General features: G+C 51.0%; 2 protein-coding genes across 3 annotated transcripts; both read right to left on the reverse strand.

Annotated features, from left to right (window-relative positions):
* Positions 1–1,787: 1,787 nt before the first annotated feature.
* On the reverse strand, positions 1,788–9,444 carry C14H8orf33 (chromosome 14 C8orf33 homolog). 2 transcript variants are annotated; one of them, XM_065645197.1, is made up of 7 exons: positions 9,274–9,444; positions 8,323–8,415; positions 6,364–6,501; positions 5,469–6,034; positions 3,890–3,977; positions 3,628–3,774; positions 1,788–3,513 (listed from the first exon to the last, which is right to left on the reverse strand). In XM_065645197.1, the coding sequence occupies exons 3-7, from the start codon at positions 6,428–6,430 to the stop codon at positions 3,317–3,319; spliced, it is 1,065 nt and encodes a 354-aa protein (XP_065501269.1). In that variant the 5' UTR covers positions 6,431–6,501; positions 8,323–8,415; positions 9,274–9,444; the 3' UTR covers positions 1,788–3,316. The 2 variants fall into 2 exon arrangements, with proteins under 2 accessions (XP_065501269.1, XP_065501268.1); XM_065645196.1 differs by having other exon boundaries at positions 3,890–3,980.
* A 2,673-nt stretch (positions 9,445–12,117) lies between these two features.
* On the reverse strand, positions 12,118–19,097 carry AMDHD2 (amidohydrolase domain containing 2). The gene is made up of 11 exons (XM_065644670.1): positions 18,672–19,097; positions 18,022–18,158; positions 17,235–17,374; positions 16,820–16,874; positions 16,215–16,427; positions 15,042–15,130; positions 14,549–14,693; positions 14,180–14,287; positions 13,386–13,454; positions 12,835–12,936; positions 12,118–12,443 (listed from the first exon to the last, which is right to left on the reverse strand). The coding sequence occupies exons 1-11, from the start codon at positions 18,752–18,754 to the stop codon at positions 12,355–12,357; spliced, it is 1,230 nt and encodes a 409-aa protein (XP_065500742.1). The 5' UTR covers positions 18,755–19,097; the 3' UTR covers positions 12,118–12,354.
* Between the last annotated feature and the right edge of the window lie 1,645 nt (positions 19,098–20,742).

Here is a 20,742-nt window from a genome sequence, read left to right on the forward strand (position 1 = left end):
GACCAATAAATGCATTTCCACTGACCAAGCCCAAGGGAAGGGATTGGAAGAACCCAAGTTAACAACTAAAATGTGAGCAGGGACAAGCAGCCACCAGGACAGGGCCCCCTCCGGAGGCAGGTTCTGTCTGGAACAGGATTGCATTTCCTAACCTTTGCTAGGGGGATCTTTTTACAGATGAGGGTGCCAAGCCTAAAAGGAGCAGAGATCACACCCAGATTTCTGCTGCCTCTGTGTGGAGACATTCTCAGGCTCACCCTGCCACAGAAACAACTCTAAAATTCTTCACTTTGTTCCCAAAAGTGAGACCTTTCCTCTGCTTTGCTACAGTGAACAGTCTGGGAAAAGCTATAGTGTTCCTTCCTCCCTGTTACTCACTTCAGAAGTTGATCCTCAGCTTTTACTTTTTCAAGACCTTGCCATTAAGCAAGTTTTGCACTAGAGGCACTGTTGTACTTCACACTCCCTTTTTGCCTCATCTTTAGCCCGTTCCTGAGGTCACAACCATGCTGGAAGGTCTTGTTTGCTGCCTACCAGCCTGGGCCTGGCACTGCTGCACTACGTTTAGATGGGCGGTCACCAAGGAGAGACAGTACTGGAAATCCAGCCACTTCTTCTGTTCCGATCCCAAATACACAGCATGGAGCTGAGGATGCAGGAAGAGACAGGCAGGTCCGAACCAAGCTGAATTTTCCATAAAATCTGAGTTACGTTTCCTTAATGCAAGAACACTGGAAGAAAGAATGCCAAGCAGATGAGAATATTGCCTTTCTCCCTCAGTGCTGTAACATCATTAATGCCTCAGGGCATGGACCACACCTCCAGCCACATGTATTACAGTAACTAGTAGGGCAAAGCCCTGACCCAAGCCTGACATTGCTGTAACGAGACATCACTGAAACCCTGAAAAGCATTGAAATCCTAAAGAAAGAAATGCTAAAAGGGGAAAACTTTTTTTTCCCAAAAAGTCATTAAGACTGCATTGTGGCTCCTATAAAGGGGAACAGACTGATGGAGCAGTGATGGCATTTCATAACTTCTAACAACATTGTCTTCCTTTGAGCAAACAGTAACACAGGAGAGATGCTTCAAACATTGAAAGCTTAAGAGTGAGGTAGAGACTGCTGTAATTTCAGAAGCCAAATACTACAGAGTTGCCTCTTCAAGACACAATCATTAATGAAACAACTTGGGCATGTCTATCAAAAATGCAGGAGGCATCACCTTGACTTTGAAGACAGAGAGCTGACACAGAAATGCAAAACGGCTTGTCCAAGATCACACGGCCGACTCGTGGAACTGACCCAGCTGACTCTGGTCTCGCACTCCAGTCCCCAGATCAAACATAACACTCGGGGCTATGAGGTATCATATTGATGAACATTTGCCAACTCGGTCCTTCAATAATGAAGCACGGCAAAAGGAGTACGGGTTGGCTTTTCAAGTTAGCATTACGCGAAGACCTCTGAAGAACCACGGGAGCCATGCAGGTATCAGGATGCACTTTTTCCTGCCCTCTTTGGAGATAAACCATCTCGATTAGGTCACACCAAATGTCCACCTCACTGGTATCTTTATTCTAATTGTGAATGCCTAACAAATAGTATAAACATGAGGCAATTACGTAAGAACACTTCCCGGAATACTCCTACAGCCTTCCACAGCATGGGACTTTATGGCTTTTTAGCAATTCTAGCTGTACCTGAAACAAGACAAGGAAAAAAACAACGTGTCCCAGACATATGCTGCATAACCAGCTAGGAAGGCAAACAGCTGCAGTTCCAAGGTCATGTACAAGATGCTCTTTAATCTTAGTAACTGGCATGAAAACACCAGAAGTCTGACAAGGACACAGCTTTTGTATGTTTAATACAAAATCCTGGAAATCGAAAAAATCCTGTACAGTGTTGTTCCATACAGTGAAAATAACGGCAGTGCTCCCTAGCAAGTAAAACAATATTCTGCTAACCTACTGATTTCCATAAGTCCCAAACTCTTCTCCACATATTTCTCCTCATCAGATATGCTACCCACATTCAGTTTCTCTTTATGCTTAGACAGGCATTCTTTAAAATATTTAAAACAAAAGAAATATCCTCACAGAGGCAACTGAACGCATCAGAGCTTAGTAATAAAGCATTTTTTTTTTGTAGGCGGCATCAGGTTTTTTGGTCTTTCCCAGCAAATGTTTTCTACCATGTCTCAGCTGCTCTCAGCACACCCTGGAATCTGCCTACACTCCCATTTCTCGTTCCTCATACATGGTGACTGACTAGACTATAAAAAGGAAGGGAAGCACTGCACCCTAGGGACACCTGACACCATGTTTCCCTTTAAAGGACTTCTGTTCCTGCAGCTTTTTTAGGCTGAGCAGGGAAGATTTTCAGCATGAACACAGGAGATGGCTGATGCAGTATCAAAACACGGGAGACACATTCAAACTGTTCAGAAAGTGAAAATTTAATACAATCAAGTGAGAAAATCTTTGGGCTCTCACGGCTCATGTCACTGCCACCCAAGGTTTGGCATGGAGCTGATTTATAATCTGAGTCACTGGTGGTTGTAACCAGACTACTTATAAAGAAAAATGTCATTTTTCAAGAACTGATTGCGGATCCTTCCTAGCTGGCCAGAACAAAAATCTTTCTCTGTCTGGAAACAACTGTACTTACATCCCTGGGCTAGATTAAATCAGCATTTGCAGTTCTCTTCTAAGTCTAATACCTGTCAATTAGCGATGACTGAGCAAGGATGATTCTCACTCATTTTCCTCCACAAGCCTGAACTCGTACTCTCTCAATGGGAGTGATGACAGACACTGCCCAGTGCTTTCCAGATACCAGCAGCTGCATTCACACAGACTCTCATGGAGTGGAAGCATTCAACTATCCATTACGCTTACACTGCTGGATCTCCATTACAAACCATTCCCTTCTGTATGTATGACTATAAAAGGTCTGCTCTACTTAAGAGCAATAGGCGAATGTTAAAATCTCCCAGTATAAAAGACAGATTCTTAGGTTAACGTCAGTTCTACAGGAAGAAAAGCAGATCCTTCCAGATTCTGTACTGATCTTTTGCAAAGGTGCTTTTCTACAGAGTCGTAATATGCAGACGGAGTCTCGGGGTCATATGTGTAGTAGGCAGATCTGTTTTAAACCTCTAGATCAGGCACTTTAAAAGAGGATCCTTTCTTTGGGAAATAAACAGAGATTCTTGCTTAAAATTTTCTACTGCACAGCATCTTTCCACTGTTCTTAAGTTTATAGGAGACTTGGCACAGTTTTTAGCAACAGTTCTAGTCTGAAAGACTTTCCTAGAAGAAATTAAAGCGAAACTCTTCTTGGCAATTTAAGAATTGGAATGGGCCTGTGTTAAGTGTCCTGGGTGACTCTGAAGGGGATTCTGCTGAACCTTGGCTCTTCCTGTAAGCTCCCGAGCACTTCCTGATGAACCGGCAGTTCTTGTTGAGGATGTCTCTCTTCACTTCCACGATTGTGGCAGATTTCAGAGCTTAAAGAGGAGAGAAAAGAGCAATAACAGATGTTTAGTCATCTCATGTAGTGAGGTCCCACTCTGCAAAGCAGTACAGAGAGCAGGAGGAAAGACCTTTCAAAGTTCTCCTACCTGTTTCCATGAGCTTCAGCTCTTTGCACCAATCCTCCTCCATCTTCTTCCTGTAGTCTCCAAACATGGTTCTCATGAGCTGACGCTTCTTCACCAGCGGAGCCTTGTCACTGCGCAGCGTCTTGATCGCACGGAGAGCCTCCTCGGCTGAAGCAGTGCAAGGGAGAAACAACATACAGTTTAAGACTTCCCACTGGCTCTGCCCCTGCACATCTGCCAACCTTGCCCACAGGGGAGACCTCTCGTGTACCTGAATGCTTACCCTGCTTTGGAGTGGGTTTCTGTGTCTTCAGGCCAAGTTCCAGCTGTTCCACACACCAGCTCACCTCTTTCCACAGCTGGTCATTTGACTGCTATGCAACATGGAGCAGAGTGAGCATGAGAAAATGTCATCCAAAAATTAGAGCAGCAGCTGCTACACAGGAAAAAAGGTATCTGCATAAAATCAGGGCTATTTCAAATTTCATGTTCTGGTGATCACTTTATAGACTTCATCACATTTTCCCTATAGTGCTTTTCACTGGATAAACTTAAAGCACTGGAGAAATGTCTGGTTGCAACTCACTGCCTCTATTTGATGGATTTAATACTTGGCTGTCATTCAGATGATAACTTTTTCTGTCCAGGGCCTTTCCTCTGAAAAAAAGCTGTCAAATCAACTTACACATGGGAGGAATAATCATTAACAACAAAACCCCCTACACCCAAACCTGCCGGAAATCAAAAGCAAACAACGGACAAAAACAGAAGCTGAGTCTTTGTGTCTCAGCTCCTGCGTGCCTGCTCAGCCAGAAATGCACGAGGTGAAGGGAGCTGAAGCCCACGAAGGTGGAAGAAGCCAAGTGACTTCGAGCAAAGCCAGCTGGCTGAGCAGCGGAAGGGAGAGGGAAACAGGGCTGTACCCTGGCATTGAAGCAATTCTTAACTGTTATGTAAACACAAAACCTCTCATGCTGTCGCCTTTGTTTCCTTATACCAGTCTCCTTCCCGTGGACCAGAAAGGACTTCACATCACCTTCAAATCTTTTGACCTTTCTGTTACTCAGCAGTGTTTATTGGTAGAGTTGCTGGTGAAGCAGCACTTTGGATGGAATGCATCAAGAGGCAGGTGAACACCCAGTGCCACTTCCACATAGAATATTAATGAAAGCAAGTTTTTTGCAATTTCGTATTTTAGTATTGCTCAGCTGGCATTGTTTGTTAATAGTAACTATACAAATGCTGACAAGAAAAATAAAACGAAGACGTGGACCTTAGCAGAACATTAGAAAACCTCCGGGTGTGCCTTAATGGTGTGTTTACACATAACTTGCAACTTCGGTCACTTTCCGGGCCATGCCTCACAGTGGGAACCATCTCAGAAGCACCTTTAGCTTTGCACCACACTCTGCCACAGCCTCAGCTACACTAGGTCGCAGTTCTACACCTCAGCTTTGCTGTTTGCATTACGTGAGCAATTCATCCTACCAGATAACATGCAAGTCAGGGGCACAGTGCCTAGTTCAGCACACACAGATAGCAGCTTGGCACTGCCTAAAGACAGTTTCCTGCATTTATAATTTTTTAAGAAAACGTAGCACCCAGCTTCCCAGGATTAGCCATCACAAGTCTAAACATGAAATGTTTCAGCACAAGTCTGAAGCAGACAAGGAAGGAACATTAACATCCTTTCTGCTAGTTAGATTCCTCAACTGTCTAGCACAGAAAGAAATAAGCAGCAATATTTGTCTTTCAGCTTTCATCTCAAGCCAGCACACTAACTGTTAAACTACACAAAGAGATACTGTTTGTCTTTTGCTCAAGGGTTTATAAATTATGGGATCTCATCAATATTTAAATACCTGTGACATCTCATCCTGGTGGGAAGTATCTTTATTCTGACAACCATTAGCTTCTTCCTTTGCCTTCCTGTTGATCTCAGTCTGCTCTATCTTCTTTTTACTGACAGATGGTTTTTGTTTCTTCTTTTTCTTCTTCTGGGCAGCTCCATCTCCTGTTGATTTCTCTGCCATTGTCTCATCTTCAGGAGCAGTCCCTGGTTGGGGGATCTTTAACCTGACATGGCTTCTACCCTCTTTGAGTGCGCTACCTGCAGTTTGAGTCACCTCAGGTTTCTGCAAGGCTGAAATCTGCAGCACAGCTGCTGACTCTGTAGGCAGTGAGTCACCCAGCACTTCATGATCTGCTCTACGCTCTACAGGCTGGCTTGCTGGAACTGATGGAACCAGAGGAAAGTTGTCTTCTGGTTTGGCAAAGTCAGGTTCTTGTCCAGAGGCAGCAAAACTCAAGGCTCCATTCCAGTTCTCCCGCTCGGTGGCTCCTAAATGAGTTTGTGTCTGCTCAGCACTAGCAACACCAGCGACTGCATCAAGAGGTGTGCCAGGTGCTTCTGGGCCCATCTCAGAAACTGTAAAAATCAAATTGGAAGCTGTTGTCAGATGACACAAACCACTTTGGCTTTGCCTCAGAAAGTTGGTCAGATTGTTTCCCATATCCCAACCCCTCTGAAGCCTGCCCATTGCTTTGCTGAACTTCCTCATCACCAGATTTCATGTCTAGAAAACATAAAGAGTAACATTTCTAACAATATGGCAGTTTCCTACTACAGGGATGCTACTGCAGCTTGCTCTGTAAGGCACCGCTGCAGAGAGGTGATCAAATCAAAAGCTGCAACATAAGAAGTCTACAGAAAAAACCTAAATGTCACCATCTCCTGAAGGCAAAGCTCAAGCTCACCTGTCTTCTCCGTGCTCTTCTGATCATCGGCCATCTTGAGATGATAATTCCCAAACACGCGGTTCATCGTTTGTCACTTCTTCATAAAAAGAGTCTCATGGAAGTGCAGGACATTGATAATGTGCTGTGTCTCCTCTGCTGCACTCAAGAAAAAGACCAAGAGAGACAAAACACAGGTTATGATGGGCCTTACAAACCATACTGTGGGATGCTGGCCACTGGGTCTCCTCTGAACGTGTTCTGTGTTCATACCACCTCTGACTAATCCATGACCAGCATTCAATTGAAAGGAAACTCCAAGTGTTTCTAGAAGCTGGAATACTGTGAAATATTATTAAAGGAAAAAAAAAAACCAAACACCTTAACTGCTTATTATATACATTAAAAATCCTACACTGCAGTAAGTTCACTACTGATGGCACAGAAGCTACACAGGGCTTAAAAACCCTTCCCCCAAAGCAACTGATAAATCCAAGAGTCCAGCTTGGTGTCTTTTCTCTGGAGAACCGGGAAAAATCTGAGTAGTGAACACATCCTCAAAAGCAGGACTCTTGCTTGACTCTCATACAAACCGGCCTGACCACAACAGTAATCCCAATCCTTTGTGTCAGAGCAAATTCTCTAAAAAACATAGTTGTTCTTCTGAGACAGCAATCCCCAAAGACCTCGGTTTGGGAACTCCAGATAGGCACAACCTTCTCGCGTTTGCCTCACACACTTCAAGGCACAAAAAAGCTTGATGTACAACACTAGTACTTTGGAATGGGCACAGACCCATCTCTCTTGGCTGCAGTGCATCTCTCTGTGACTCTGCAAATGAGCTGTGTCTTGCAGATCCAACACAGAGTCCCACACTAGGAACAGACTAACACAAGTATGAGGCAGAAGTGCTGCAGTGGGGCTTGTAGCCACTCAAAAATGTGGGATGTATCTTCCTAGGACCTGGGTGTCAGGGTCCTGAGCACACATTTCCCCCTTCTTCAAGGAGTTCAGCTGGCTGCATTCAAGGCCTGCTCGCCTCCCTTGCTTGGGAGTTATTTTAAGCTGAGGATCTCATGCATGGCACTGCTGCAGCCAGGTACCTCAGTGATCCAGACCTTGAACTCCTGGCTAGAGCTTGGATCTGCCTCATGACGACAGACTTCTCAGGTGATCTGGACTCCAGGCAGAGCCTGGTTACCACCAGCAGTAACGCTTCGCTCTCCTGGGTCAGGTACTGTGCAAACGGGCCCTTATCCCGCCAAGCTGCTGCCTCTGCTTGCCTTGTCACTGTGCTCAGCTCCTGCCTCCCCCCAGGAGCAGCCTTCCCCTGCTGCTGCTGGATACCACGTACTGAGCACAAGATACGGGTGCAACAAAACAGTCTGATGCTCAAGCACGATGTATGGGCAAGTATTAATCCCTGCTACATCCTTGGGTGCACCAGGAAACACTCATCTAGGCATCTTACAAAGAGTAGCCACATCCCTCTTCTAAATGTTAAGTACCAGCCATCAGTAGGAGCAGGATGTACGTCTTCATCTATTTATAAGCTGGACTGACGAGATCAAACTGATCTTTCATGTAATTTCTCTTTGGAACATGAACAACGAGGAACAAGTTCCACAAAAATAAACCTACTGGCATTTAAGGGCCAGACACCCTGACACAGTGTTTCCTGAAGACCAGAAAACAAAAGCAGAGCTGTAGCAGAACCAAATAACAAGCCATTAGACGGGAAAAATGAGAACACGTGAAAGAATACAGAAAACATGAAGAATAAACATCACAGGAATGAAAGATAAAGCTGTTCCGGAGAGATTGTTCTTAAAGTTCAATTCTTTATGTTGTTTTGCATGTAGAACAAAAGTCATGTAACACAAGAACAGGAAACAGATGGTAGGGAATAAAAACATCCAGGTCTGCTAAATCAGAACTGAGGCTGGAATAAGGCTGCAGACTGTGAAAGAGGCAACATACCTTGTTGTGGAGTTGGGTTGAGGTGAAGAAGATTTGCCTCCAGCTGTGAAATGCATGACTCCAGCTTGTGCTCCAGAACGTGCCTTGGGGAGCCTTGGACAGGGGATGGGGGAAGGAACAACGTTTAAAAGAAGCACAAATGTCTCACCTGCAAAACTGATTCCAAAACTGAGTTTTCTGAAGTCACCTCCCCTCTTACATGGGAGATGAGACTAGTGGGTTATAAATCCCTTTTCTGGTTTCACATTTGAGGTGTGTTGCACATTTGTACCATAAATCAACACAGCACAGGGTGGGACACAGGCCCTGCCATATTCCCTGTTTGGAGGGCACCAAATGAGCCCCCTTCACTGCAAAAAACTAGAGACAATAAACTCTCACTCACAGTACGCCACCCACTCCTGGTGAGCCAAGACCTTCCACAGATTGTTTTCTTTCTTGTTTCTCCTCCTCCATTTTTAAAGGCCCCAAATGGAAATTTCCTCATTTTTCCTGAAGCTTATTCTATGGCATAATATGTTTCCACAGCAAGAAATTTCCCTCTAGTACAGCTCTTGCAATACACAAAAAATATATATTTATACTAAACACAAGTCCTTAAGACTCCCTTTGATGTATTTTTACCCACATGCCTCCTGCTAAGCAGTTGCAAAGTAAAGCTTGGAAGTTTGCCTGTGAACAAGACAAACGTTACAACACATTAGGAAATGAAATTAAAAAAAAAAAAAAATCATGCCTTAGCAGAATAAGGAAGTGAGGTGAGCAGGAATTGGAGAAGCTCCTAAACGAAAAGCCCCCGGGAGCTGAGGAACCCCCGGGGCTGAGGGCGGAGCTGCGGCTGGAGAGGAGCCTGGGCCGGGAGGAAAGTGCCGCGGCAAAGGGCCTGTGGAGAGAGAAGAGGCCGCCCCGGGGCAGAAGCGAGAGGCGGCGAGGGCCGGGCAAAGCTCTTACCCGCTCCGTGCCGAGCAGCCGCCGCCGCCGCTCACGGAACGGCGAGCAGGCTCCCGCTCCGCCTGGGCCGGCACCAGCGGCTGGGACCCACCCGCCGCCCCTCGGCCGCCGGGACCCGGAGCGGGCCTGAGGAAACCGCGGAGGCCCGGGGGATGAAGGCCGGAAGGGCCCGTTCGCCGTGCACCGCCCAAAGGCCTCCGCCCGCCGCGGTCGGTCCGCCCGCCGCCCCTCCGGCCGCGCCCCGCGCCCCGCGCCTGCGTTCCGCCCGCCGCGCATGCAGGAAAGCGGGGCCTGCCCGGGCCCGCTTCCCCCCGCGGGGCCCCGGCACCCGGCACGGACCCACCGGGGAGGGACGGGGAGAGGCCCCGGTGCCGGCGGGGGGCTCGTCACAGACCGCCACGGACCGCCCGGCCCCTCCGCTCGGCTCCCGGCGGCCGCGGGAAGGCCCGGGGAGGCCATCGCCCCCGGCACCGGCCTCCGGAGCCTGCCCAGGCGGCCGGGTGAAGGCCGCGGCTGCGCGACACTCAGCCTTCCGGCGCGCTGGTTTCTCATGGTTAGAGTCAGAGCATTAAGATAAACGAACCTTTAAGAGGGTCTGAGATGTATTCGCCCAGGTCCCCGAGTACCAACCAACCAGTTAAAATGGTGATATTTAGCTTCTTACTTGGGGGGGTTTTTTTCACCATACTTATTTTCTAGTTTGTTACTTAAAAGCTCTGTCAATGAGAGTGCCACCTTTTTGAGAGGTGTTTAGTATCTTTATCCTTGCCAGGAAAGATTTCCCAAGGAAATAATCTGCAGTATCTTGCTGCAGAATATCGCTTCAGTATCACTGGACTGTCACGGAACCCATTCAAGACAAACTTTCACATTGACTGTGCCCTTCGGTAGCCTCTCTGTCTTTGCAAATGGCTTTTCCAATGTGTCTGTTCTCTTGTAGACTCATCTACATAATGTTTTCTAATTTGCTAAGGAGAAAGTAATGAACAACAGCATCAAAAGCCTTTCTGAAGTCAAGAAATACGATTGCAATTGCTTTTTCTTTGTCTGCATCATCTGTTACCCATCATAGAAGGAAAGTGGATTATTTTGATAAAATCCGTTCTCACAACAAAGTGACATTATTTTTTTAAGCTGGGGGCATCCAGCTCCCCCCTGGGCGCTGCTCTGACCCCCACACACTCGGCTCCCTCTGCCCCGGGCCCCTTGGGAGCTGCTGGGCCACGTTTCCATCGCCAGACGCTGTCTGACTGTGGCCGCGTCTGTGGGACCGAACCCCAGGGCCCCTCGGGGATCACCCACATCAGCCTTGTCCCCACCAAGTCCCCCCGGCAGCAGCTCCCGTCCCAGCCCGGCACACACCGTCTCACCGCACCGCACCACGGGTAGGGTAGTGTGGCTCTTCAGCAGAAAAAAAGGGTAATACACATACACAGGTATTGTCCAATTCCATTTCTATTTTAGATTTCCTCTTGATTATTTAATTTTGTAAATAAAAAAGTTAGACACCTTGTTTCATATGCATTTTTTTCTTTTCCCATGGATTTTTTTTTCAACAGCAGTCAAAAGTGCCCCCGCTGAGATTTGTAATGCCGTAGCACATCCCATTTCACAGCACAGTATTTGACGTCTCTTTCAAGTGCTTCAAATACCAGAGGTTATAGTTTCTGCTGACATCGGCAGTTGATGTTAGAAATTCTCCAAGGCTGCCAGTTATTCCAGCAGTGCTCTAAAGTGCAAGGAAAGCACTTCCAAATGTTGCTATTAAAGGTTATAAAAAGGTACTGGAAAAATCAGCGCACTTCTGCCAATCCCGACCAGACTTTTGTCTTGCCTTACAACCTCCATCCATGCTAAGACTTTGCCCTTGTCTAAGCCCTCCCCTCACTGCAAAAAAAACAGCTAATTGGTTTGAGGCTTGTCAGAGTTTGTCTAAGACTTATCACAAGGCTTTTCTGACTGCGGTAGGTTCGAAATCAGCATCAGTCTTCACATAGAAGTGTCCAAGTGTCAGGTAAAGAGCTCACAGTCAAGTATTGGAGAAGATAATAATGAGCACAGGAATAATGAGCTATCAGCAACAGTCTTGAAAGGCCAGAATCCCACTGCAGTTCTCCCTCAGTCCCTGAGCTGGACCGAGGGCTCGTGAGCCCATCGCTACCAGCCTGGATGCATCCCCTAAAGCAAAAGCTTCCCGTCTGTGGCCTGAGGAATGCACAGACCCATCACACGACACAAAGGCTGGGCACGGAGCCTGCAGAACCCGTCCAGCCAGAACAAAGGGTTGAGGGGAATGTTGCTTTCTGCAGCAGGATGCTGTCCATGTCTCCAGCCGAAACCACATGCTGTGGACTCAATGCCCACGCAGGGAAAAGGCACAAAGGACTAGCAATGCCTCGTTTTTCCTGGGTTTGATCTCTGCCCTGAGGATTCAGCCCACATGGATTCACAGCCTCACGATGGCACCGAGTTGGTGAGCTGTGACAGCCTTGCTCCAGAGGACACACGACAGAAGGATTGCCGGGGGATCAGAATGCGATCCTCAACTTCTGCTGACACAACGGGAACCTTTTAACGTGAAGAGCTGCGAGCTGAGCTGGTGGAAGCTGATGTCTAACCAGCCCCAGCTGCCCACGAGCGAGGCAAACAGCAGGCAGAGGAATGGCAATGGCTTGAGCCTGCCTTGGCATGGGGCAGGGTAGTGTGTGCTGTGTAAAACAGTGCGAAGGCTGGGACAGCTTCACACTACTGTAAGACTGTGACAGGAGCACCTCTGTTTGGGGACTCCACGCAGGACAGCTGTGCAGTCCTTCGGGTCACTCCAGGGACTGACAGTCCTCCCCAGCACAGAGCTGCCTGCTTTCCCCACTCCCCCAGCTGAGCACCAACAAATTTGTTGCAGGCATGGCTGTAACTGGAAGCAGCGGTTGTGCTGGAAAACGCAGCTCTTTGGTATGAGGCTCCTTTAAGGGAGTTGCAGGAAGAAATTTAAAAAAAAAAGAAACGAGAGAAGTGGGATGGTAACCAAGGCTGCTAACCACAGTGCCAGGGAGCCTCAGAGGGCACCAGGACAGCCCAGCGTCACATGCCCAATGCATCTTGTCTCCAGACTTCCTCACCCGCAATGTACGTGGCTTGTACATACAGATCATCATTCAGCATCAGGAAATCTGCATCAGACAAGAGAGGAAGGAGCGTCAGAGAAATGGAGTGGCTGAAGCTGGTTAGGAAAAGCTGGGCTCTGTGGGAAAGAGCTTCTCCCGCACCCAGACACAGCAGCAGGACAGCAGCGCAGTGCCGTCCTTGCTGTGGTGGCTCTGTTACGTGTAGCTGAGATGTAGGAGTCTCTCCAAAGAGCTCAGGAAACACCAACAGCATCCAAGGGAAAAAAAACACTGGAGCAAAAGCCCAGAGCAAATCCCAGGCAGAGTGAGTCTCCCTGCAGCTCCCAATGAAGCAGGGGATGAAAATGAGTTTGCAGCAGCCCCTGCTTTGCTCCAGCACCTGGCAGCCCTCACATTGTTGTCCCCACACCAGTACCTACTTTCCCCTTACCAGTACCTGCATCGGAGTCATAATTTAGTGTCCCCTTTTTGTGTTCAATCCCAAGGAGCTGGGCTGGATGCAGAGACGCTGCCTCCAACGCGGTCTCCACTGAGCACCCTTGAACAAAGAAACAGGGAGACATTACGGCAGCAAAAGCCCCGTTGCCAGAGCAGCCCAAACCCCCCTGGCTAAGGCAACTGTCAGCCTGGCAGGGACCCAAGCTGGAACAGCCTTGGCACAGCTGGCTAGAGCTGGGGAGGTGAAATATCCCTATGGGTGACAGTGGGAAGATGAGAACTGAACACTGAGGGTATGGGGAGGGGAAAATCATTCACCTTTGTGAGAAAGGATCAGGAGCATTCACCTCTCATTAGTGCTATGGATTAAAATGAAACCTCCCCTCAAAAAAGGTGCTCATCTGCGGCCAGTGCTGCTGATCTCAGCCCTTCTCATCGTGTCTCAGGTAAGAGGGAATGTTCTCTGGTAGAGTGGACACAGCTGGCAAGAGCGAGACCTCTTCCCATGTCAATGTAGGGAGCAACAGCTTGCAGACAAGGCTCACTTACCTGTGGCTTCTTGGAAGTGTCGCACACACGTGTCCATGGTCGCCACACTGCCACTCAGGGTCTTTGTGCCTGGGAGAGGAACATGGTGGCACTGAGCAGGTCCCACAACCCACAGCAAGGAGAAGTGGGGTAGTGGGAAAGCGTAACAGGACCAAAGGGGCAGAAATCCTGGGCTGCACGAGAAGTGAGTTGAAGGGCCGCAGCCACTGCTGCCGAGTGACAGAATGGGGCAAGAGAGAGCCCATGAGTGCAGGGAGAGGTACCGGGGTGTCACCCTGCAGCTCCACTGTAAGACCAGCTGGACTGGGTGACAACAGCTCACAACACCAGCACCTGCTGCCAGAGACAGAGGAAGGAAACTGCGAATGGAGTGATCCTTCTCTGAAATACCTTCCCAGTCTACAACTGCTTGCAGCTTAGCAAACTCTGTTAGCAAGAAGTTGTAGTGTTATAGTAAAGACAAGGGACAACAGATATCTGCAGGATTTCTCTGTCCTTTCTGATCCTGCTGGAACCTCTGGCATCCATGACACTGGGCAATGAGGTGTTCAGAGGTGTTGCAGCCAGCTACAAACCGACAGATTCCTCCTCACTCCACAAAGATGGGCCACTTCCCCTCTTTACGAGGTGCCTCATTGTGCCCAGGGCCAAGTCACTGCAGAGCCAGGCAGCAAACCCAAGAGGGTGGCACAAGTGCTACCTCACACTGACAGGCACTACAAGGTGTGCTGAGCTCTCCAGGAATGGGGACAAGTGGCAGCGCTGTCCCCAGCTCTTTAGCAAGAGGCACTTACCTGCAATATAGGTGTTCAGCCCATCGATCTCCACCACCTGCTGACCCAGCGTGTGCCGACCTGGTGCCAGCCCCATGCCAGCGATCGCATCTGTCACCAGCACCAGGCCTGAGGAATGAAAAAAGAGGCTGCGTTAAGTTCTGCATCTGATCTTGTTGCATCTCTGAGCACTGCACCGTGCTGGCCCTCCCAGAGAGGGGCCAAGGTGCCTTTGGCCGCATCAGACCAAGGCGAGAGGGCTGGTGGATCAGCACACACGGCTGTGACCTCTTTCAGACAGCAACACCACAGCACTTGCGCAAGTGTTTTGTGGAGATGGCACAGTGCTCAGGACAGCTGGTGACACGGCGTGGGCCCAGCATGGCTCACCTTTGGGGTGGGCTCGGTGTGCGATGCGCAGGGCGGCAGGGTTGGTGTGGATGCCATCAGAGATCATGCCATAGAAGACCCTCCGCCCAGCAGGAATCTTGTCACTTGTCAGCAGCCCCACGATCCCAGGGTCGCGATGGTGGAACTGCCCGAGGGGAGAGAGGACAAGCTGTGGAGCGTCACCAGGACTCATGGGCTGAGACCCTTCCTGTCAGGGGATGCAGCTGCTGTCTCTATCAAACAGCGCCTGGCAGCTAGGCAGCCTGTCCTTTACCAGACAAATCTGGGCACTTCCTTGAATTTTCTAGAGTCTGCTACAGCCTTGACTCCATTTTAGATCAGACAGTAGAAACATAAAGCCAGAGGTTCGGTGCTGAAACCTCACTGCAAGGCCTGGTACAAAACAAGCTGGGGAGAATACGCCTCCATGGGGAGCAGGAGAGACAGCACCGAAAGCAAAACCTGTGCAGGGCCAGCGCCCTCAGCTACTCACCGGCAACATGGCGTTGAAGAGGTGAGTGATGAAGGTAGCGCCGTGCTGCACAGCCTCCTCCGCCTGGGCGAGGTTAGCCACCGAGTGACCTGGCAACAAAGACCAACGCGTGATTTTTCTGCCCATCTCTCCATTTCTTTCCCCACAGGAGTGCAGATGCTCCGTCACTAGGACTCCACTCTGATGCCCCACCACAGGCTGAGGTCTGAGATGCCTCAGCACAGAGGTGTCTGGCCATGACCGTGCGGGACTCTGGCAGTGGGTGTTTTGGCTGAACACATTCACTTTTCACATCACAAGCATCACAGATGCTGCCTTGGCCACAGAGAGCTGCCTTCAGGCTGGACTAGAGGTCCAAGGACGTGCCTTTCTCCTGTCCTCAGATATTTAAAGGTTTTGCAGAGAGCTGTTGAGGGAGTAGAGATGGTGGGAACTTTGCAAAAAAAGAATATGGGGATAAAACTACCCAGCAGGAGAATTCTGTTTTCCCCAACACAGACAGCAGCTCTAATGCTCTGTGGGTAAACCTTGCCTGTCTGTAGCTCTTTGCTTTTGTGTGGCTGTGAGATTAGAGATGCTCTGTGGTATGAATGCCCTTCTCATGTAAGGTTTAATTTCACCCTGAATAACTCCAACCCCCCACTTTCTTTTTGTGAAACAGAGGACAAGAAAAATGCAGCCAGTTTTAAGTCAGGGGCCTGCCAGGCATTGGAGGGAGAGGTTTCCTACAGTGGTCCCGGTTGAAAAACAGAATTACCAGAACTCAGCAGTAACCTTTGGAAAATTATTTAACCTGTCAAACAAGGCCTAAAGCAGTTGAACTTCAGAGTTTGAACCCTTCCATGTTGTCAACCCTCAATTACATCTTTATTCGAGTAAGATTGCTATTCTTTCCTGTGTATTTACAGCACCAAATGTTACCTTGTGTTAAACTGCAAGGGCTTTTCAATCAATATGAAGTTTGGCCCTTAATGTACAAAGAGAGACAGGTTCGCAGCATCAAGTGAGGTCCCCATTTGTGACAGGTCTGTCACCTCCATGCAGGCCAGGCAAAAGAAAATTCCACCCCATCCAGTCACACTGAGATGTCATTATTGATGCTACAGCCCCAGAGAGCGGCTGCCTGGCATGTGTGGCACAGGGAGACGGAGCCTCTCCTGACCCAGCCCTTACCGAGCGAGACGCAGATGCCCCGCTGGGTGAGCTCCCGGATCACCTCGCTGCTCCTCTTCATCTCTGGGGCCAGGGTGACTATCCGGACACAGTCCAGGGACCCGTAGGTGGCAAGCAGGTCCTGGAAGGCTCCTGCCTCAAAGGTGCGGAGGCAGTGCTCCGGGTGCGCCCCTTTCTTCTCCTTGCTGATGAATGGTCCTTCCAGATGGGCCCCTACCCAAACAGGAACACAAAGCCATGAGACTTCTCAACGCCAAGGACCAAGAAGTCGGCTGTGTCTACCTTGTTCCAGTCAAGCTCATGCCATTCTCCCACAGCAAAAGACATGGCTCGGGTAACTCTGAGCTCAGCACTGCGAAAGATGCAGCACTGGGAAATGGACTGTGGGGCTGGAAAGGGCCGGAGCTGTGTGTGTACAATGGCAGAGACCATGGCAAAGGCCAGGCACAGGCCGAGGGAGAAAGCGGATCTATCCCCACATGCACATCCCTCCCATTGAGAGAGCTCCAGCCCCCATTTCTGCTGTACCTACAGGAGCTTCTTTCTCCTTAACAATTAACAAGATAATTGCACCAGAGAGGATAGCAAGGCACAAAACCACTTACCCAGGATACCTGCTCCGTGGGCCCCACCATTTCTTATACTGAGCTGAGGAAGAACCTAGAGAAAGGGGTTTGTCAGACATGGCACCCCGGACACAGCACCCCAGCATGTCAAAACAAATCCAGACTTTGGGTCCAGAGAGAGCCTTGTAGCTGGACCACTTGGGACCATCAGCCAAGCGCAGCTAGCAAAGAAAAAGCCAGCTGCCAGCTCTGTTGTGCAAAGCCGGCCTTGGAGACATCGCTGCCTCAGTGGTCTAAAGGTTAAGGGCAAGAAATCCAGGGGCAGAGTCCTCATGCCCACAGCTTTTCCACCAAAGCGGTTATCTCTGCAGACCCAGACTTGGCCCTCTCACCTCTTGGTGCCAGCCTCAGCCCTTTATCACCCCATGGATGAGAGCGTGAGAAAGTCACTTACCTGGTGGTACACAGATGGAGGAGAGGTCACCAGGGTGGGACAGAAGGAGGTCACTCCATGGGAGAGGATCTTCTGACTGACCAGGTCAATCCCTGATTTGAAGTCATCTGTAGCCAGGGAGAAGTCCACCCCAAAGCCTCCTGCACCATGAACAAAAGAGATGAAACTGCAGCCTCCCCAGTGGATGTTTTCCCACCTGAAAATGCTGAGGAAACATTTTGTGTGAGTGGAGGAGCCACTCCGTTTGTACAGCACTGACCAGAAGAAAAGAGCTGCACCAGCACTTCTCCTGTCCTACATTCTCAAGGCTCCGCGAGTACAAATCCAACCAATGCCGTCCTGCTCAAGTGCTTTTCCCCACAGCATCCCAGCATTTTGCAACTTTTTATTTTGATGCAGGGCAAAATCTGAGGATTCCCCACTAAAGAGGGGATCTAACTTCCAGCATCAGCTACCACAGAACATAATCTCTCTTGACTCTCAGGAAGAGCTACTGCAGGTAAGGTTTTTTCCTTTGACAAGTCCTGCTCTGTCCTCCCCACATTCTGGAAAGGGTAGGGCGGGCATCCTGCCAGGGCAGGGGCAGGGACTGCTGAGGAAAATGATGTTGAGAAACCCATGCAACTCATGGAGATCAATTATGCGACAGCGGAAAAAACAGGCAAAATTGTTCTTTATCATTAGTTTGGTGACTCGCATCTCCCTTGAGCAGCTGAAACGCACTTATTCATGGGCAGGGTTTGAAGATCAGTGATGGACAAACCTGGGACCCTCCACCCCTGCGTACCATTGATCTGGACGTCGATGAAGCCTGGGGCGATGATGCTGTCCTTGCAGTCCAGCTGGATGTCAGCAGAGCCCTTCTCATCGAAGAAGAGTTTCTCCGGGTTGAGGATCTTCCCCTCTCGCACCCACAGGTCCTCCCTGAAGGGGACAGTGACACACACCTAACTCCTCTGCCATCTGTGGTGGAGCACACGGGAGCAGGTTCCCATGGTCCCAGTGACAGGGGTGGCCTCAGGCAGAGCAGACCCCACCGGCATTCATGGGCTCTCCCGTGTCTGCTAGGGCAGAACTGCTCTTCCAGCAGCCAGGCAGCTGGCAGCCCTGCTCTGCCCAGCCTCTGGCTTCACAAAACTCAACAGGAATGGGATTTTCATGGGCTACTGGTCAAATGCGGTGGTGATGGCCAAGGGGGCCAGGGGCTGGCAGAGGAGGCAGAACGAAATACGGGGGAGGGAGGGGCAGAGAGGGGCTGTACAACACCCCTCGTCTCCTTCCAAAATCAGGCGGGGGGGGATGAGGGGCAGTGGGAGCGAGTGGGGGCGGCAGCTGATGCTGCCAGGGGACAGTCCCCAGGGCGCCCCATGTTCCTGCAGGCCGGCCGTGAGCCCCGGCACCGGCCAGCACCGCGCACCGCGCACCGCGCACCCTCACCTCTGGAGCTGGTGGCTCCTCAGGATGCGGCAGTTGGTGAACTGGACGATGGGCGCGTCCGAGACGGATTTGTTGGACGGCATCGCGGGGCGGCGGGAGGCGGCGGGATCCCCCGGTGAGCGGGGTTCGCAGCGGGGACCGGGGGTGGCGGAGCGGAGCGGGGCGGGGCGGGGCGGGGCGGGGCCACGGCTCCGGTGCGAGCGGCTGCGCGGGAACAGGGAGCCGGTGAGGGGCCGCAGCACCGCCCCGGGGACAGGCGGCGGGTTGGTCACCGCCCCTCCCCGGGCCTGCGGGCCGCCGCTGGGAGGAAAAGGCCCCGCGAGCCGGTGCGGCCAGACCCCGCGGCGGGCCCCGGTGCGGGCCGGGCCCGGTGCGGCTCCCCCGCGTCCGCGGGGACCGGGACACCCGTGGGCGGGGCCGGGCCGGGCGCCGGCCTCACCCGCAGCGCCGCGGCCTCCCGGTCACGTGACCGCGCTCAGCTGACGCGCCGGGATTCCCCTCCCGCCCCACGTGACCGTCCGGCGGGCAGCCGCCATCGCGGGGAGGGCGCCGCCATCTTGAGGAGGTCGGCGGTTCCGCAGCGGCGGCCCGGGCGGAGGGGAGCGGGCAGGCCCCGCCGCCACGGCCTCGCTTTGGAAGCCGGTGGTGAAGGAGAACGGGCGGTGGAGGAGCTCCCTTCCTCTGCCCTGGGGTCTCCTGCCGGCCCACACAGGCCGCTGGGCCTGGCAGCGTCACTGTCATGGCAGCTGAGGTGGCTGTGGGGTGATGCTGTGGGGAGGTGGCTGCTCTTGCCCGGGAAGCCAGGGAGGGCGCCAGGGTCCCCTGCCCTGTAGGCCCCGGGGTCTCAGCGCTGAGCCGAGCCCAACCCCGGCCCCGCTGCCGCCTCTCCTCGCAGGGAGTGTCTCAGGGTGTTTCCCCTCTGGGTCTCATTTACACTAAGCATTAAATAGAAGCGAATAGTGTTCCCGATTGGAGCCTCTAAGGAGGCTGGCCGCAGCGCGTGCTGGTGTTTTGCTGCAGCGTGTAACGTGGAGCTGACAAAATGCTCTTGAAAAGGTCCAATAGCAGTGGGAAGCGAGCGTGCCCCAGGGGAACCCAACGTGTCCCGGGGAACTCCAGACCCGGAGAGCTCGGGGAAGCTGCGGAGGGTGAGGAGGAGCTGCTGTGCTGACCGTGCAGTGTCAGCTGCTTCTCGTCACAACCATCTCCCCAAGACTTTCTGGCCAGTCTGCACACACCTCCTGCTGCCTCTTGCCTTATGCTGAGAAATGTCTGGAGGAGAATCTTTTCCCACTGACTCCAGACTGGAGCTCCTCAGCGCAGGTGCTCCAGAGCATCATCACTCAAGAACCATCAGTCAGCCCCAGAACAGACCAGAACAAGCTCAAGTCACCTTTATCTTCACAAGTTCACTGGCACCCGGCATCTCCCAGCCAAGGATCCTGCAGCCCTTGGTGAGCCATGATGCATCTCTTGCACAGGCACTGTCACCGCCCACCTGGCAGCCGTGTCACACATTGATGGGTGAATGAATGCCTTTGTGGAAGAAATGTTGCCCACTACGGATTAGTGGTTCTTAATGGCTTGTAGTCTGTTGACAGTTTGTGAATAAGTAACCTTGGCTTGAATGGCCACCATGCACAACCACTGTGCCAGGCAGTGACTCTGCAGGCCTTGCTTCATCTGACTTGTGGTTATTTACCTCTTGAACCACAACCCCAAGCAGAGCCAGGTGTGCCAGGACCTGTCACAAAGGACCAGCTGATCCTGGCCCCTGAGAGCTGGTGGACAAATGTTACAACACACATACCTGCTTGGAAATCTGGATGGGGACAATAATAATTACACTAACAAAACTAAACTGGAACTGTTTATTAGCTCAGTACGGTTTCTGGAAACCCCCCCTTCGCTGTTCCTTTGCCAGTCTCAGCTGCAGGGAAAAAGACTTAACTGCGACCTGGGCAGGTGAGTCATTACTTCTTTTAAAGGTTACTTTCTGAGCCAACAGCATTGCTGTAGACAGGCTCTTATGGTAATTCGACAAGGCAGCAGCAGCCTGGGAGAGCAGACA

This window comes from Caloenas nicobarica, chromosome 14 (genome assembly GCF_036013445.1).
Source record: "Caloenas nicobarica isolate bCalNic1 chromosome 14, bCalNic1.hap1, whole genome shotgun sequence".
NCBI classification, from domain to species: Eukaryota; Metazoa; Chordata; class Aves; order Columbiformes; family Columbidae; genus Caloenas; species Caloenas nicobarica.

Bases quoted from the DNA above. Each gene is read 5' to 3' on its own strand.
- C14H8orf33 (XM_065645196.1), bottom strand. From the start codon at position 6,430: ATGAACCGCGTGTTTGGGAATTATCATCTCAAGATGGCCGATGATCAG. The intron at 6,035-6,363 runs GTGAGCTTGAGC...TGATTTTTACAG, and splicing joins GAAGAGCACGGAGAAGACAG to TTTCTGAGATGGGCCCAGAA. The intron at 3,775-3,889 runs GTAAGCATTCAG...GCACTGCTTCAG, and splicing joins GAAACCCACTCCAAAGCAGG to CCGAGGAGGCTCTCCGTGCG.
- AMDHD2 (XM_065644670.1), bottom strand. From the start codon at position 18,754: ATGCCGTCCAACAAATCCGTCTCGGACGCGCCCATCGTCCAGTTCACC. The intron at 14,288-14,548 runs GTGAGCCATGCT...TTCATTCCTCAG, and splicing joins ACACCGAGCCCACCCCAAAG to GCCTGGTGCTGGTGACAGAT. The intron at 13,455-14,179 runs GTAAGTGCCTCT...TTCCTCTCCCAG, and splicing joins GCTGAACACCTATATTGCAG to GCACAAAGACCCTGAGTGGC.